At 50.2% G+C, this 13,879-nt stretch overlaps 5 protein-coding genes across 5 annotated transcripts in view; 1 reads left to right on the top strand and 4 right to left on the bottom strand.

The window, feature by feature from the left end:
- Nucleotides 1-9: 9 nt before the first annotated feature.
- EURHEDRAFT_540722 (GroES-like protein) lies at nucleotides 10-1,327 on the bottom strand (the record flags this gene model as incomplete). The annotated part of the gene is made up of 4 exons (XM_040787375.1): nucleotides 10-251; nucleotides 272-389; nucleotides 441-640; nucleotides 863-1,327. The coding sequence occupies 4 exons, from the start codon at nucleotides 1,325-1,327 to the stop codon at nucleotides 225-227; spliced, it is 810 nt and encodes a 269-aa protein (XP_040642700.1). The 3' UTR covers nucleotides 10-224.
- Nucleotides 1,328-1,611: 284 nt separating this feature from the next.
- On the bottom strand, nucleotides 1,612-4,228 carry EURHEDRAFT_470421 (SDA1 family protein). The gene is made up of 4 exons (XM_040785303.1): nucleotides 4,122-4,228; nucleotides 4,000-4,035; nucleotides 3,642-3,929; nucleotides 1,612-3,585 (listed from the first exon to the last, which is right to left on the bottom strand). Exons 1-4 carry the CDS (start codon nucleotides 4,166-4,168, stop codon nucleotides 1,713-1,715), a joined length of 2,244 nt encoding a protein of 747 aa, XP_040642699.1. The 5' UTR covers nucleotides 4,169-4,228; the 3' UTR covers nucleotides 1,612-1,712.
- A 223-nt stretch (nucleotides 4,229-4,451) lies between these two features.
- EURHEDRAFT_408241 (40S ribosomal protein uS7) lies at nucleotides 4,452-5,728 on the bottom strand. Its single transcript, XM_040780782.1, has 3 exons — nucleotides 5,467-5,728; nucleotides 5,091-5,274; nucleotides 4,452-4,986 (listed from the first exon to the last, which is right to left on the bottom strand). The coding sequence occupies exons 1-3, from the start codon at nucleotides 5,610-5,612 to the stop codon at nucleotides 4,669-4,671; spliced, it is 648 nt and encodes a 215-aa protein (XP_040642698.1). The 5' UTR covers nucleotides 5,613-5,728; the 3' UTR covers nucleotides 4,452-4,668.
- A 631-nt stretch (nucleotides 5,729-6,359) lies between these two features.
- EURHEDRAFT_408239 (putative AMP binding domain protein) lies at nucleotides 6,360-12,911 on the top strand. The gene is made up of 3 exons (XM_040780781.1): nucleotides 6,360-6,627; nucleotides 6,710-6,732; nucleotides 6,843-12,911. The coding sequence occupies exons 1-3, from the start codon at nucleotides 6,568-6,570 to the stop codon at nucleotides 12,472-12,474; spliced, it is 5,715 nt and encodes a 1,904-aa protein (XP_040642697.1). The 5' UTR covers nucleotides 6,360-6,567; the 3' UTR covers nucleotides 12,475-12,911.
- The window catches only part of EURHEDRAFT_399310 (uncharacterized protein), a gene marked incomplete at both ends in the record, with an annotated part of 1,339 nt that continues 323 nt past the window's right edge, over nucleotides 12,864-13,879 (bottom strand). Inside the window, 2 exons of the mRNA XM_040779912.1 lie at nucleotides 12,864-13,201; nucleotides 13,261-13,804. Of these exons, the coding sequence (XP_040642696.1) occupies nucleotides 12,864-13,201; nucleotides 13,261-13,804 (882 nt within the window). The remainder of the gene's footprint in view (nucleotides 13,202-13,260; nucleotides 13,805-13,879) is intronic.

Genomic DNA, 13,879 nt, shown 5'->3' with positions numbered 1-13,879 from the left:
TTTTTTTTTTTTTTTTTTTTTTTTTTTTTTTTCAGATGATTCAAGCCCTTGGTAGATGCGAGTGAAGGTAATGGTAATTGAGGAGAAGATAGGTCGAGAGAATGGAAACGAAGCAAAGCTAGAAGTATAATAAAGATAGATTAGATAAAGAGTGAATACGAACTATATTCCTAGCTTGTATCAAATGCAGTAAATATATCCTGAACGTAGTTCTGCATTCTGATTTACAAACGAATGAAAAGCTTCCCAACCTGTTTACCCTGCCAAATACCCAGTCAGCCATATCGAACGAACATATCAAGTCTATAATATCGTCAAACTGTCTCTGTGTAGCTGACAGGACCGTCCAAAAATCGTCCATATCACGCTTTGATAGGGCATTGATGCCGCTAATGTTGCTAGCTTTCCGCTGTTAATCTGCCACCACGATGATCCCTCACCGTAAAACTAATATTATGTCAACAACGAGGAGAAGCAGCTCTGCTAATAGGCTGGGTCCCTGTTTATCGAGATATCCAACCTGGCTGATCGTCCCGCCGCATTGTGTACATTTCATGCTCTTTACCAATGATCCGGTACCCCCGACTTCAATAACCAGATCGACTCCGACGCCCAAGTCGTGTTCAAGGACATCTTCGTGCTATCCGGGATTTGTAGCATAATTGATGGTTAGGAGCGGTGGACTATGAAACTGGTTCTTCATTCTGCTGAGTTTCTCATCACTGAAAGAGTTCAAGGTCACCTTGAGGCTTGCCGCTCAAGCGAGTTTGAGAGCGAACATACTAACGCCATCGGTACGTTTTCCAACGCCGGTGACTATCACCATCCGTAGTAGTAAGATGCACATATCTTAAATCAACACGCTTTTGCCAACCCCGACATCTTTCAACGCAGTCCATGCCGTGACTCCAGCACAAGGTACCAAACTAGCACCAACCCAGCCCAGATAATCCAGAAGCTTGGACATCTTCTCGTCATCAAATACTAGATAGTCGGCCAGTACACCACCCTCACCTGCAGCCAGCGAGGACCGTCCTAGCACTCGACCGTATTGTTCTCTATCGGTTATCGAAGCCACTCGATCCTCGACCACTAGGGTCTTCACCTTCTCGCCTACTGTCATTACCTCGCCTGCTGCGTCATTACAGAGAATAACGTTGGGTATAACTGACCATGGGTTTCCGCTATTCACAATGTTGGCGCCTCGGCAGTTGAGAGAGACAGCGTGGACGCGGATTAGGACTAAGGTAGATGTGAGTGGAGGTGGAAATCTGGTGGTGAGTTTCACCTTTGGGTGTTGGGGGTGTAGTCGTCTATTCGACGGCATGCTTTGCGGGTTTTGATTCAACTGTCTGCCATTATCAGTCTCTTCATTTGGCGTTGACACAAGGTATGGGCAGCATCCATTTATAAATTAAGGGTGTAGGATGCTCATCAATCAAATCTTGGATGCTTGATGACGGTATCTTTTCTATCACTTAACTGGTGATTTAGGTCGATTTCTCACATGTACAGTCGGTATTGGATGCCAGTAATTGGGTACTTCGAGTTCCTATGCTACGCAGGATGAGCATGATGCATTATGAAGAAGAAAGAATGGACATGAATCTGGGGCTGGTTATTGCTTGAATATTTTTATGAATAATTTTGAACTTTTGAAACGCCTTTTGTATATTCCAACAAATTATATACAACATACAAGCAAATATACCCTATATACCGATGTTTCCTCTCCGTCCACCTCTCTTCTGCCTGTCCTGATGGGCCTTGAGAACATTCCTCGTCTCCACGAGACTCCGCTTGTTCTTACTCTTCGCCTTACCCAGCGTCATCATAAAGTTCTTCCGACGAGCCTTCTCCTTGTTCGTCGTACTCTTGCCCTCAGAAACCTTGCGCTCCTGGCGTTTCGCAGTAGAACTCTTGAATTCGGACCGATCGGTCTTTCCTTCCTTGGCGTGCGCAATCTTCTCCTCGCGCGTGAGCTTGCCGGCAGAGAGGGCATTGAGACCCTCAATTTCTGCGGCTGTCAAGGGGTCGTCTGCGTGGCGGGATGCAGGGTTGTTGTTCTGGCCTCGTTTTGTAGGGAGTTGGGCGTTGATAGCGGCTTCGGTGCGCAGTTCTTGGAGTTTGGCAAGGTCTGCGGGGGTCAGGATGCGGGTTGTTGCGAGGTTGAGCATCTTCTTCTCGGTATCAATTCTCTCCTTCTCGGCGTCGTTTTCGTCTTGCTTGGGCTTCTTGTTGGGGGGGCCGTCTTTCTTCTCGTTTTCGTCATCGGAATCGCTCAGGTTGATATCGTCATCATCCTGTACGTTGATCCAGCCACCAGAATCATCGCTGTCTTCATCATCGTCCACATTCCAATTGGCCCAGTTTTCTTCTTCATTCTCCCCTCCGTCGTCTTCTGCATCTGAAGGAAGGCCCTTCTCGATGTTCTTTCTTCTGCGCTCTTCGTCCTTATACTTCTCTAGAAGCTCCAGTCCTTCAATCGCGCCGATTTCTTGTTCACCAAATCGTCTCTCTTTCCGGTCTCCCGACCGCAAGTTCATCGATGCCTCCTTGCCCCGGTCTCTCCTCTTGAGCATATCTGCGCCCACGTCTCGGTAGAGACTGAGCAATCCTCTTGATGCCATCACAACACCCTTGTCTTTACTCTTCCGGTACATGACGAGATCTTGCAACAAAGTTTCATTCATCGCAAGTGGTTGACGCACGCAGACTTCACGGATAGCATTGAGACCGGCAGTGGCGACCTCTGATGCGGAGGCTTCAGAAACGAACTCGTTCGCGATCTTCTGGATTAGAGGTTCAAGCACATCCGGAGGAACCAATTCGTGCGACGCCTGCGCGAGCGAGGCCAAGAATGAGGTTACAGAGGGTTGTCGGGGTGTGAGATACTTCTGGAAGTAAGAGTAGAGCGGCATAATATGCAACTGGTGCAACCCGACCAAGCGAGTCACGAGCTGCAGCACTTGCAGTTTCTGCTCCAGTTTCAAATTGGACTTGGTGTTCTGCAGGTGTTTCTGGAATAAAGTCTCCGCAAACCCTTGGGGGTCGTGCAAGAGATGCAGGGCAGAGAAGTTCAGAGGGTGAGGTTGGTTCTTCTTGCGCTCCTTTCTCTTAACATTGTGTTTGGCCTTTTCGATGGCGCGCGACTTCTTTTTGGTCTTCTTGTTGATACCGACCTGGTGCTTGACACGTCCGACATCAACGGTCTCTTCGTCACTGCTTTCATCCTCAATCTCCTCTCGCTCTTTGTCTCCACCCAAGAAGAAGCGAACTCCACCGGTGACGACTTTCTCATGCTCCGAAAGACATGTCTCCTTCATAACCTCGACTGTCTTAGCATCAGTCCAGATTTGGCGTTTCCATAGCTCGCGGGTGAGCTTGACGGCCCAGACGCCCTTGGAGGAAGTGCGGTCTGATGTAACCAAGTTGAAAAGGACAGTTTGCATAGTCTTGTTGAGCTTATGGTTCGTTGTCTTCGAGTTGGATGTACGGAGATCCATGAGAATCTTTTGGAAAAGAAGTGCTCGTAGTGTCTTACTTGGGGTAGAGATGAGGATCGGAAACAGTGTCTGAAGGAGTCTGCAGAGGAAAGTCAGCATTGCTACTCCTCATGGCATCGTAAAGTATCGACATACGTCGCCGAATCCATGATGTCCTTCTTCCGTAGAAGCACTAAACTGCCCACAATTTTCTCGCGCAATTCCGGCTCCAGAACCAGGTGATGTTGTGTCAGCATGTCGATGAGCTGCTGCGGGAAGTCCTTGGTGATATCCGGATAGCAGTCGGCCACATGAGATATGAAATCGATCAGTTCCCTTAGAGAAATGACTCCAGTATCGGTGGCGGCCGTGGGCGCTGCCATGAAAATCTCGCGGTGACTCTCATATTGGTAGTGCTGTGCGCGGAAATCTTCGACGTAGGACCTGGAAAGAGCGTAATTGTCAGTAACTGCACTAGACAACAAAACACAGGAAGATAGTGCGAACAACTTACTTAGGATCCCGCCGGACTTTGTGCTGCAGGTTAGGCCTGGAGAGTAGATGTTAGTGATGGTCGAAAACTTCCCCATACGCATGAAGTGTCGCGCTCCGGAGATAAGAAGAGTAGTTGCTCACAAATCTGCCTCGACTTTTTCCAAGGCACCAAGCTTTCTTTTCACCATTTTTTCCCTCTGGAAAATCCTCAATATCACAGTGCGTGAGGAGGATTGAAGTGGTGGTTGTTGGTTGCGGTGTTGATAACTAGCTCCGAAATTTTTTTGGCGCTTGGCGTCTTATCGATAAGCGATCAGTACAGACTGTCGCGCCTTACCATAATGGAAGTAATTTGAATTGAAGGTCTCGAACGATTTTGGATTACAAATTTACAGTTAGGTATATATGATATAGATCGTTCACTGCAGCAATGGCATTAATCGTGGTTTAAGATTTAAACAGAAAAAAAAAGCCGTCTTCATGATCGCATCTCAACTACTAGAAGAAAACCGTCCGAATTTCTTCTTTTTTTGTTTTAAAAAAAGGATCTCTCCCTCTCGTGACTGCTTTTTTAACTGGTATTTACAGTCGCGCAGATGTATGCCAATCGACTGAATCCTAATGAAATCCCGTCCACTCCAGTAAACATAATAAATAGGACCAAACGGAGACACCCAACAACACCTCTTTACCGGTTGCTCTTGGCAACACGCTCGAGCTCGTCCTTCTTCTTGATGGCGTAGGAGTTGGAGCTTCCCTTGGCGGCGTTGATGAGCTCTTCAGCCAAGCACTCAGCAATGCTCTTGATGTTACGGAAAGAAGCCTCACGGGCACCGATGGTCAAAAGAGCAATGGACTGGTTGACACGGCGGAGAGGGGAGACATCAACGGCCTGGCGACGGACGGTACCGGCGGAACCGATACGGGTGGAGTCTTCACGGGGACCGCAGTTGACAATGGCGTCGACGGCGACCTGGAGGGGGTTCTGGTCGGTCATGATGTGGATCTACTCGAAAGTTGAAATATCAGCAAACTGCATCCTTCAAATGGTGCCGCACTCGTTGTGCGCAACACAAAGTCCGTTGATTCTCAGGTTCAGCGGTCACGTACGATCTCGAAAGCGTGGGCAACAATGCGGACGGCCATGAGCTTCTTGCCGCTGTTGCGGCCGTTCATCATGAGCGAGTTGGTGAGACGCTCGATGATGGGGCACTGCGCCTTGCGGAAACGCTTGGCGGCGTAACGGCCAGCGGTGTGAGGGAGGTAGACGGGAGAACGGATCTGGACGTAGTCGCTGTTCGTAGACCCAAGTCAGCAATTCCATCCTTGCATTCGATTCAACTCGTCCTTGTTTTCTCTGTATTTTGTCGCGCGTTTCCACCACTATAATCCGCCTCTTTCGTCGTTCGCTTTCGCATGGACAGAATTTGACCACCCCAAAACATTCCTCGACACGCAGAGAATTCGCAAACTGGGAAGCACCTACGTCAAGGAGATGTCCCTGATCTCAACATCCTCGTAGCTCCACTTGTTGAAGAGCTTCACAGAGCCCATCTCCGCAAGAGCATCCTTGGGCAGCATGGTGTAGGCCGCAGTAGGGTTCTCGACCTCGACTTCCCCGTGGTCAGACATTTTGCCGTATGCACCTGTTGTCGGGGGGGAGGGTTTCGTGAAAGGTGACGGACGGTGTCGTTGGGTGATCCTTCAAATGTCGACGATAGCAGTCGGTCGGCTGAAATGTGTCGCTGGGCACAAAAGGAAATTCGAGGGTGCGCCTCGCTTAGTTCTGTGGGTGGGCTTAGGGCAGAGCCGGGCCCAATCAGCGGATAGGAATCACGTGGGCGGTACGCTAGTTGATCGGGAAGGACTAAGCTGTATTAGGTTAGTGTTAACTATGAGCATCAAATGGTCACGTGCATTTGAATATATCCAATATTGAAGCTGTGCAATATGATGACAATGTGAACGATAATAGGTGTATTGAATTCGTCTCGACAGTTGCATGTAACATAATACCGATTCATTCACAATTCTACCGTGTACTTGAAACGTCTCCGTAGAGGTGCGGACCAGGATACTCCGTCCTCCATACTCAATAGTACGTTTAGTAGAGCTATGTCCCTGTACAAAACAAAGCTATTGTCTCTCCATACTTCGTATAGCGCAACTAAGAAGCGTATACAAAAAGCGTATTACTGCAAATCAGATAATAATGCTTCTTGAATGCGTGAAGGTCCAATTTCCATTTTGAGCTTTAGCCGCTCTGTGGCGGTGCAGCCCCTTAACAACCCCTGATTGGTGTCGATTTGCATATCTGGTCTCTGCAGACCGCCGCAGCACCGCCCAACTGCAGGTGACGTTGTGGCTCTTCGGCGCGGAGTAACCAAAGTGAGACATAACATATCACTCATTTTGCGAGGGGCCGCTGGTTGAAATAGGGGACTCGATTCGTTTCCCTTGGGTGCCTCGAAACCGCTTGCTCAAGAATCCTGCGATGAAGATATCCCTCACCTCTATCCGCCGACTCGCATGTGCGTTCGAATGAAAGACCCCCTCCGATCTGTGACGACCCAGCGCTTTTGTGAACATGGCGGAAGACAATCCCGATATTCAGGCCGCTTTGCGCGACCTTGATAGGGAATATGAGGTACGTGGGTGACAAGTAATGGGTTCCTGTCGTGGAACATCCGAGTGTACGTCTCTGGCTAACCTTGGGCCTCATTTTCCAGGAGGGTGATATCACGGAGAAAGGGTAAGGCAGATCCTTATTGCATATCGACAATATACCTGACGAAAATATTTGCGAATCGCCCATATATGTGATGTCAATACCATAAGGTCGTCCGGCTAATCCCTGTAAAGATACCAGAAACGACGCACCGTCCTTCTGTCGTCATTCTTCGGACCAAACAATGGCTTGGATGTCCATGCACCTAGCCCAGTGGGCCAAGCTTCATTCATGTCTAACTCTTCGAATACTCCGCCAGCGATACTAAACGTCCGTCCGCCAACGGCCGAGTCTACGGCTTACGGTGCACACACCCCGTCTTTTTCAGGCGGATACGAGGGCATACAGGGCAGCGGAAGTTTCGGGTATGAACAAAAATACAGTGGGGAGATGCAAGAACCAGTGGACGGCAATGGGACAGCTTATTATCAGGGAGACAACTCGATGCTGCAACCAATGGAGCGCATGCAACCAACCGGCTCATATGATTCCCTTTTCCTTCCGAGACCCCAGCCTACCCCGATGGTTCCAGAGGATTCAAGGACAGCGACTTTGATGAGCCAGAATTATGCATTCAACCCCGGCGTCCACTCAGAATATATAGATGAGCATGCAGGAGCGTATGATGTGGGTGGGTATGAAATACCAATGGCTACGGGCAGGCGACAGTCGATGATGCTTGATGCGCAGCAAGGGTTTTTTTCCGATTTTGCTGGACAGCAGCACGATGACTACAGAGACAGCTATGGAGGCGGCTTCCATCGGTATTCCCAATCAGACGCCTTCTCTCCGACTGCAAATATGGCCCCGCCGCTTATCCCAGCATCTGACTTACCCCACGGCGCGGCAGTCGACCATCTGATTCCCTTGGAACCTCGAGATATCCCGTTTGCAGTCAATGACCCGCACGATAAGAACATCCCGATGTCCAACTTTGATAATATTCCTACGGTTTTGCGGCATCGGGCACGGGCACATGCCAAACAGCCTGCCTACTGGGTTCTGGATCAAAAAGGCAAGGAAATCGCATCAATCACCTGGGACAAGCTCGCCAGCCGTGCGGAGAAGGTGGCGCAGGTTATTCGCGACAAGAGTAACCTTTACCGGGGCGACCGTGTGGCCTTGATATATCGCGATTCCGAGGTTATTGAGTTCGCAGTTGCTCTTATGGGATGCTTTATTGCTGGCGTAGTCGCTGTTCCGATAAACAGCCTTGAGGACTATCAGAGTCTTAACTTGGTTCTCACCTCGACTCAGGCGCATCTTGCATTGACAACAGAGAACAACCTCAAGAGCTTCCAAAGAGACATTACAACCCAGAAGCTGAACTGGCCTCGAGGCGTAGAATGGTGGAAAACCAACGAATTCGGAAGCTACCATCCAAAGAAGAAGGACGATAACCCACCGCTAGTGGTTCCGGATTTGGCTTACATTGAATTCTCGCGGGCTCCTACGGGTGATATGCGTGGTGTTGTCATGAGCCACCGTACAATTATGCACCAGATGGCATGTCTCAGTGCGATGATTTCCACCGTCCCCGGAAACAAGAATGCGCGCCCTCAGGGCGAAACGATTATAAGCTACTTGGACCCTAGACAGGGTATTGGCATGATCTTGGGCGTGCTTCTCGCCGTTTATGGTGGCCATACCACTGTCTGGCTTGAAGACCGAGTAGTCGAGACTCCCGGTCTTTACGCTCACTTGATCACCAAGTACAAAGCATCACTCATGGTGGCGGATTACCCTGGTTTAAAGATAGCTGCCTACAACTACCAGCAGGACCCAATGGCGACACGACACTACAAAAAGAACGCAGAGCCCAATTTTGGAAGCGTCAAGCTGTGTCTGATTGACACGCTCACTGTCGACTCAGAATTCCACGAAATACTCGCGGATCGATGGCTAAGGCCAATGAGGAACCCAAGAGCCAGAGAAATTGTCGCTCCGATGCTGTGTCTACCTGAGCATGGTGGCATGGCGATCAGTGTGCGCGATTGGCTTGGTGGTGAAGAACGAATGGGGTGCCCACTTACCCATGAGATGGACCCAGCAGAACGCCCAGAGGCGAAGAGGGAAGCGGAGGAGGAAAAGAAGGCACAAGAAAAACAGGGGAGTAAAAGTGGATTCGGAAGTAGTCTGCTGGGCGGTGGATCGCGGGCACCGGCCCCAAAGGAGCAAGGAAAGACTGAGCTTGGAGAGGTGCTCCTCGACAAAGAAGCACTTAAGAGCAACGAAATCGTGGTGCTGGCCATGGGTGATGACGCTAGAAAGTATGCTGGGTCAATGCCACATGCCGTTCGTGTTGGCTCATTCGGTTACCCTATTCCTGATGCCACACTTGCTGTCGTCGACCCTGAAACCAACTTACTGTGTACTCCGAATGTCATAGGTGAAATCTGGGTTGACTCGCCGTCTCTTTCTGGCGGTTTCTGGGCACTACCAAAACACACCGAGGCAATCTTCCATGCGCGGCCATACAAGTTTGAGGAGGCTAACCCGACGCCTATCTTGGTGGAGCCTGAATTTCTGCGCACGGGTCTACTTGGCTGTGTGATAGAAGGCAAGGTCTTTGTTCTCGGCCTGTATGAGGATCGACTTCGCCAGAAGGTAGAATGGGTTGAGCATGGACAGGAGGTTATTGAGCATCGTTATTTCTTCGTCCAGCACATGATTGTCAGCATCTTGAAGACACTCCCGAAGATCCATGATTGCACAGCATTCGATGTCTTTGTCAATGAAGAGCATCTTCCAATCGTTGTGCTAGAATCATATGCTGCCTCAACTGCACCAACGACGTCAGGCGGTCCTCCACGACAGTTGGACTCGGTTCTGCTAGAGTCTTTGGCGGAACGATGCATGGAGGTCCTGTACCATGAACATCACCTACGGGTCTACTGTGTCCTTCTCACAGCTCCCAACACCCTTCCTCGTGTTACCAAGAACGGAAGACGGGAGATTGGCAACATGCTCTGTCGCAAGGAATTCGACGCTGGCACGCTGCCTTGCGTGCATGTCAAATTTGGAGTCGAGAGATCCGTCATGAACCTTCCAGTTGGTATCGATCCGGTTGGAGGCATCTGGTCGCCTACTGCATTGATGGCTAGACAAGAGATGCTGGCCATGCAAGAGAAGCAGTACTCCGGCGTAGACTACCGTGACGTGGTTATGGACGATCGTACCTCTACACCCCTAAACAACTTCTCGAATATTGTGGATCTTTTCCAATGGCGTGTTTCCCGCCAGTCGGAAGAATTGGCATATTGCTCAATTGATGGCCGTGGGAAAGAAGGCAAGGGCATCACCTGGAGGAAATTCGATTTGAAGGTTGCCGCTGTGGCAACCTACCTGCGTAACAAAGTCAAGGTTCGGCCGGGTGATCATCTGGTGCTTATGTATACGCACTCCGAAGAATACATCTATGCTGTTCATGCATGCTTCTGCTTGGGTGTGGTTGTCATTCCCCTGGCGCCTATTGACCAGAACCGTCTCTCAGAAGACGCACCCGCGTTCCTTCATGTTATCAACGACTTCAGCGTCAAAGCCATCATTGTCAACAGCGATGTCGACCACGTTATGAGACAGAAGATTGTCGCCCAGCACATCAAGCAGTCGGCGCAAGTTCTTCGGTTGGGGGTGCCGGCTATCTACAACACCACGAAGCCCTCGAAGCAATCGCATGGCTGCAAAGAACTCGGCTATACCGTGAGAGACACTTGGCTCCAGGCAAACCAGCCGGCAATGATCTGGACCTACTGGACGCCGGACCAGAGAAGAATCTCAGTCCAGATTGGTCATGATACTGTCATGGACATGTGCAAGGTGCAGAAGGAGACATGCCAGATGACTAGTTCGAGACCGGTATTGGGTAGTGTGCGCAGCACCTTAGGTCTCGGTTTCCTTCACACCTGCTTGATGGGTATCTATGTCGGAGCGCCAACATACCTTGTGTCGCCGGTCGACTTTGCGCAAAACCCCATGTCGCTGTTCGTTAGTCTTGCAAGGTACAAGATCAAGGATACTTATGCAACTGCCCAGATGCTGGACTATGCTATGAGTGCAATGGCTGGAAAGGGTTTCCAACTGCAAGAACTGAAGAACTTGATGATCTCTACTGATACCCGTCCACGACCTGATATCTACCAGAAATTACGCCTTCACTTCGCCTCTGCCGGCTTAGACCGGACTGCTATCAACATGGTGTATTCGCACGTGCTCAACCCCATGGTCGTGACAAGGTCATACATGTGCATTGAACCTGTCGAAGTGTGGCTCGATATTCGGGCTTTGCGTCGCGGACTTGTCATTCCTGTCGATCCGGATTCAGACCCGACTGCCCTGCTCCTTCAAGACTCTGGAATGGTGCCTGTGAACACTCAAATAGCGATTGTCAACCCCGAGACCTGTACACTGTCCCATGTTGGCGAATATGGTGAGATTTGGGTCCAGTCTGATGCCTGTGCCAAGTCCTTCTACGGGTCGAAGCAAGATTTCGACTCGGAGCGATTCAATGGTCGGATAATTGACGGAGACCCCAGTGTACCCTACGTCCGTATGGGTGATCTTGGATTCCTTCACACGGTGACTAGACCTATTGGTCCCGGTGGCCAGCCTGTGGAGATGCAAGTCCTGTTCGTGCTTGGGGGAATTGGTGAGACCTTTGAGGTGAACGGTCTCAATCATTTCCCCATGGATATTGAGAACTCGGTCGAGAAATGCCACCGTAATATTATGCCTGGTGGAAGCGCTGTATTCCAAGCAGGCGGCTTGATCGTCGTTGTCGTCGAAGTGACAAGGAAGGCCTATCTGGCATCTCTCGTCCCAGTAATTGTCGATGCGGTTCTGAACGAGCACCAAGTGGTCGCAGACATTGTGGCATTCGTTTCCCAGGGCGATTTCCCTCGCTCTCGTCTGGGTGAGAAGCAACGCGGTAAGGTTCTGGCATCGTGGGTGACCCGCAAGCTGCGGACCATCGCCCAATTCAGCATCCGTGACGTGGAAGGTCCTGAAGACCCTCTTACAGAAGCACCGCAGCATCGGATGAGCCGGAGTTCCAAACCCCCGAGCATTATGGGTAGCTTGCGGCGGTCTGTGATGGTACCAGAGCACGAGGCTGTCGGGACCATTCGCTCGCCAGCACCTGTGCCGGAGGAATATCCCGTTTACACTGGCTACGACGAGGAGCAGCAGCATCAACCACAACCACAAATGGAACCCTCTATTGCCTCTAGCATTCCCATTGTCTCCGAAGCACCCCCCTCAGTCCCACAAATCGCAGAACCAACTGCACCACCGCCAAAACCACCAAAGATTGCCACAGACGAAACCTACCGGCCAGAAAATGCCGGCACCCCCACAACAATCGAGCAACCCGATCTCGGCTTCAACTTCGGCGACTTTGCAAACACCACAGGGGGCGCCCATGGCCACGGCCCTGATCCAGAACACAACAATCAACCCCAGGGTCAACCACAATCCCTGCCCATCCGAACCGCCTCCCTTTCAAACCTCTCCAACCAGCAAAGGCGCTTCAGCAGCATCCCAGGTGGCACCGAACAGCACTTCAGCAATTCCCGACCAGGATCGCGGGACGTCAGGTCCCAGCCTGAGACTGTGGAAGAAGATTTTGAGGACTGGCCTCAAGAGGCTCTCATGTACCAGTCCGCCATGGGCCACGATGATGGCCAGGGCGACTTCTACAGACGCCCAAGCCACGGTAGTGGAATTGCACGGACGACAGCGTATGATGGGAGTGGGTATGGGTATTGAGAGTTAACAGGGTAAGTTGAGCTTCAACTTTGCCGAAGCTCATCGTACATATTGCCATTCTGTCTAATTTCTGTTTGTTTCTGTTCCGTCATATCTCCCTCATTGTTCTTCGATATACTATTTCCTTCTAATGTATTTCCCCATTCTGCGTTCCGTGTTCTCCATACATTGAATTTGGTTCTGTCAGGTTCATCAAGACGCTCGTTCTATACCCATGGTGAAATAGCATGTCGATTTCTTCGTACATACTTTCTTCCACCCTTGCGAAAGAAAACAGAAAAGACTTGTTTTCTTTTTCCTGCGTATCTATCGATCATGTTGCATATAGCTGCTGGTTATTTACTTGCATATACATATCTGTTTAGAATTGCTGATTAGATTCATGGTATTTAATCTATCTTTTCATCAACGCACTTGTGAGAGCTACTGCCCTCTAGACAACCCCTCCAAAACTCCCCTGCCCATTTGATATCCACACCCCCCGCCTCCCTCCTATGCCGTTCAGACCTACCCTGCACCTCACCACACAAACCCGTATAATCCACACCAACAAGCTCCCCACCACGCTTAACAGCCCTCCCATTAATCAACACCGTATCGATCTGTTTCACAGACGCATGAAACACCACCGTTCCCACGGGATCCACAACAGATGTGGTACCGATATCATCGCAGCGAAACATCATAAGATCGGCTTTTTCCCCCGGGAGTAATGGGAACCGATTGACTAGTCTAGTTGTAGTGCTTCGCCTAGTTTTACTATTCGGAGGATATCCATTCTTTTACGTATGAGTTTAATCGGAGGCCCGGACTCATTTTTCGTCTTCTCCAGCGCCCTCTGCATTTGCAACGGAAGCCTCATCTGCACCAAAACATCACACCCCTGATTCGACGTAATATCCAACTCCAACCCAACCCGACACCCCATATCCCCTGCCCTGAACACCAAACTCCCCGGATCCTCCGTCCCCATTTGCATCTCTGTATCAGGCGTGCTCACGATCCCAGCTCCGGATTCTCGTATCGCACCCAATTCGCTATCTGTCATCGAAGCGTCATGGCTATATACCAGATATGGTACTAGGAGGTTCGCATCGGCGAGTTTCTGGATTGTGCATTGGTGAAATATGTCGTAATGGCCTAGGGCGATGTGGAGGGTTATCAGTCGGGCTCCTATCTCTCTTGATTTGCGCAGTTCTGCGATCTTCGTATCGATTGAATGGGCGTCTGGTTCATTTGGTACAATTCCAAAGGTTAAAAGGGCGTTTGTCGGATCATTACCTTGGAGATATTGCTTTCGCATGCGAACTGCATCATCCTCTCCAGCCCTCTGATTGAAACTGTTTTCACCACCAAAACTAACACTGCTCTCCATATCCCCCGAAGCAACCGGATTTCCAAAAAA

The sequence above is a fragment of the Aspergillus ruber genome, assembly GCF_000600275.1.
Source record: "Aspergillus ruber CBS 135680 unplaced genomic scaffold scaffold00002, whole genome shotgun sequence".
Lineage (NCBI taxonomy): Eukaryota > Fungi > Ascomycota > Eurotiomycetes > Eurotiales > Aspergillaceae > Aspergillus > Aspergillus ruber.
This window is presented reverse-complemented; position numbering and strand designations above follow the sequence as displayed.

Coding starts and splice junctions, on each gene's coding strand:
- EURHEDRAFT_470421 (XM_040785303.1), bottom strand. CDS start 4,168: ATGGTGAAAAGAAAGCTTGGTGCCTTGGAAAAAGTCGAGGCAGATTT. Junction 4,036..4,121: donor GAAAAAGTCGAGGCAGATTT/GTGAGCAACTAC, acceptor TCTACTCTCCAG/GCCTAACCTGCAGCACAAAG. Junction 3,586..3,641: donor GACATCATGGATTCGGCGAC/GTATGTCGATAC, acceptor TTTCCTCTGCAG/ACTCCTTCAGACACTGTTTC.
- EURHEDRAFT_408241 (XM_040780782.1), bottom strand. CDS start 5,612: ATGTCTGACCACGGGGAAGTCGAGGTCGAGAACCCTACTGCGGCCTAC. Junction 5,275..5,466: donor ATCAGGGACATCTCCTTGAC/GTAGGTGCTTCC, acceptor GTCTACGAACAG/CGACTACGTCCAGATCCGTT. Junction 4,987..5,090: donor TTGCCCACGCTTTCGAGATC/GTACGTGACCGC, acceptor ACTTTCGAGTAG/ATCCACATCATGACCGACCA.
- EURHEDRAFT_408239 (XM_040780781.1), top strand. CDS start 6,568: ATGGCGGAAGACAATCCCGATATTCAGGCCGCTTTGCGCGACCTTGAT. Junction 6,628..6,709: donor ACCTTGATAGGGAATATGAG/GTACGTGGGTGA, acceptor CTCATTTTCCAG/GAGGGTGATATCACGGAGAA. Junction 6,733..6,842: donor GGTGATATCACGGAGAAAGG/GTAAGGCAGATC, acceptor ATCCCTGTAAAG/ATACCAGAAACGACGCACCG.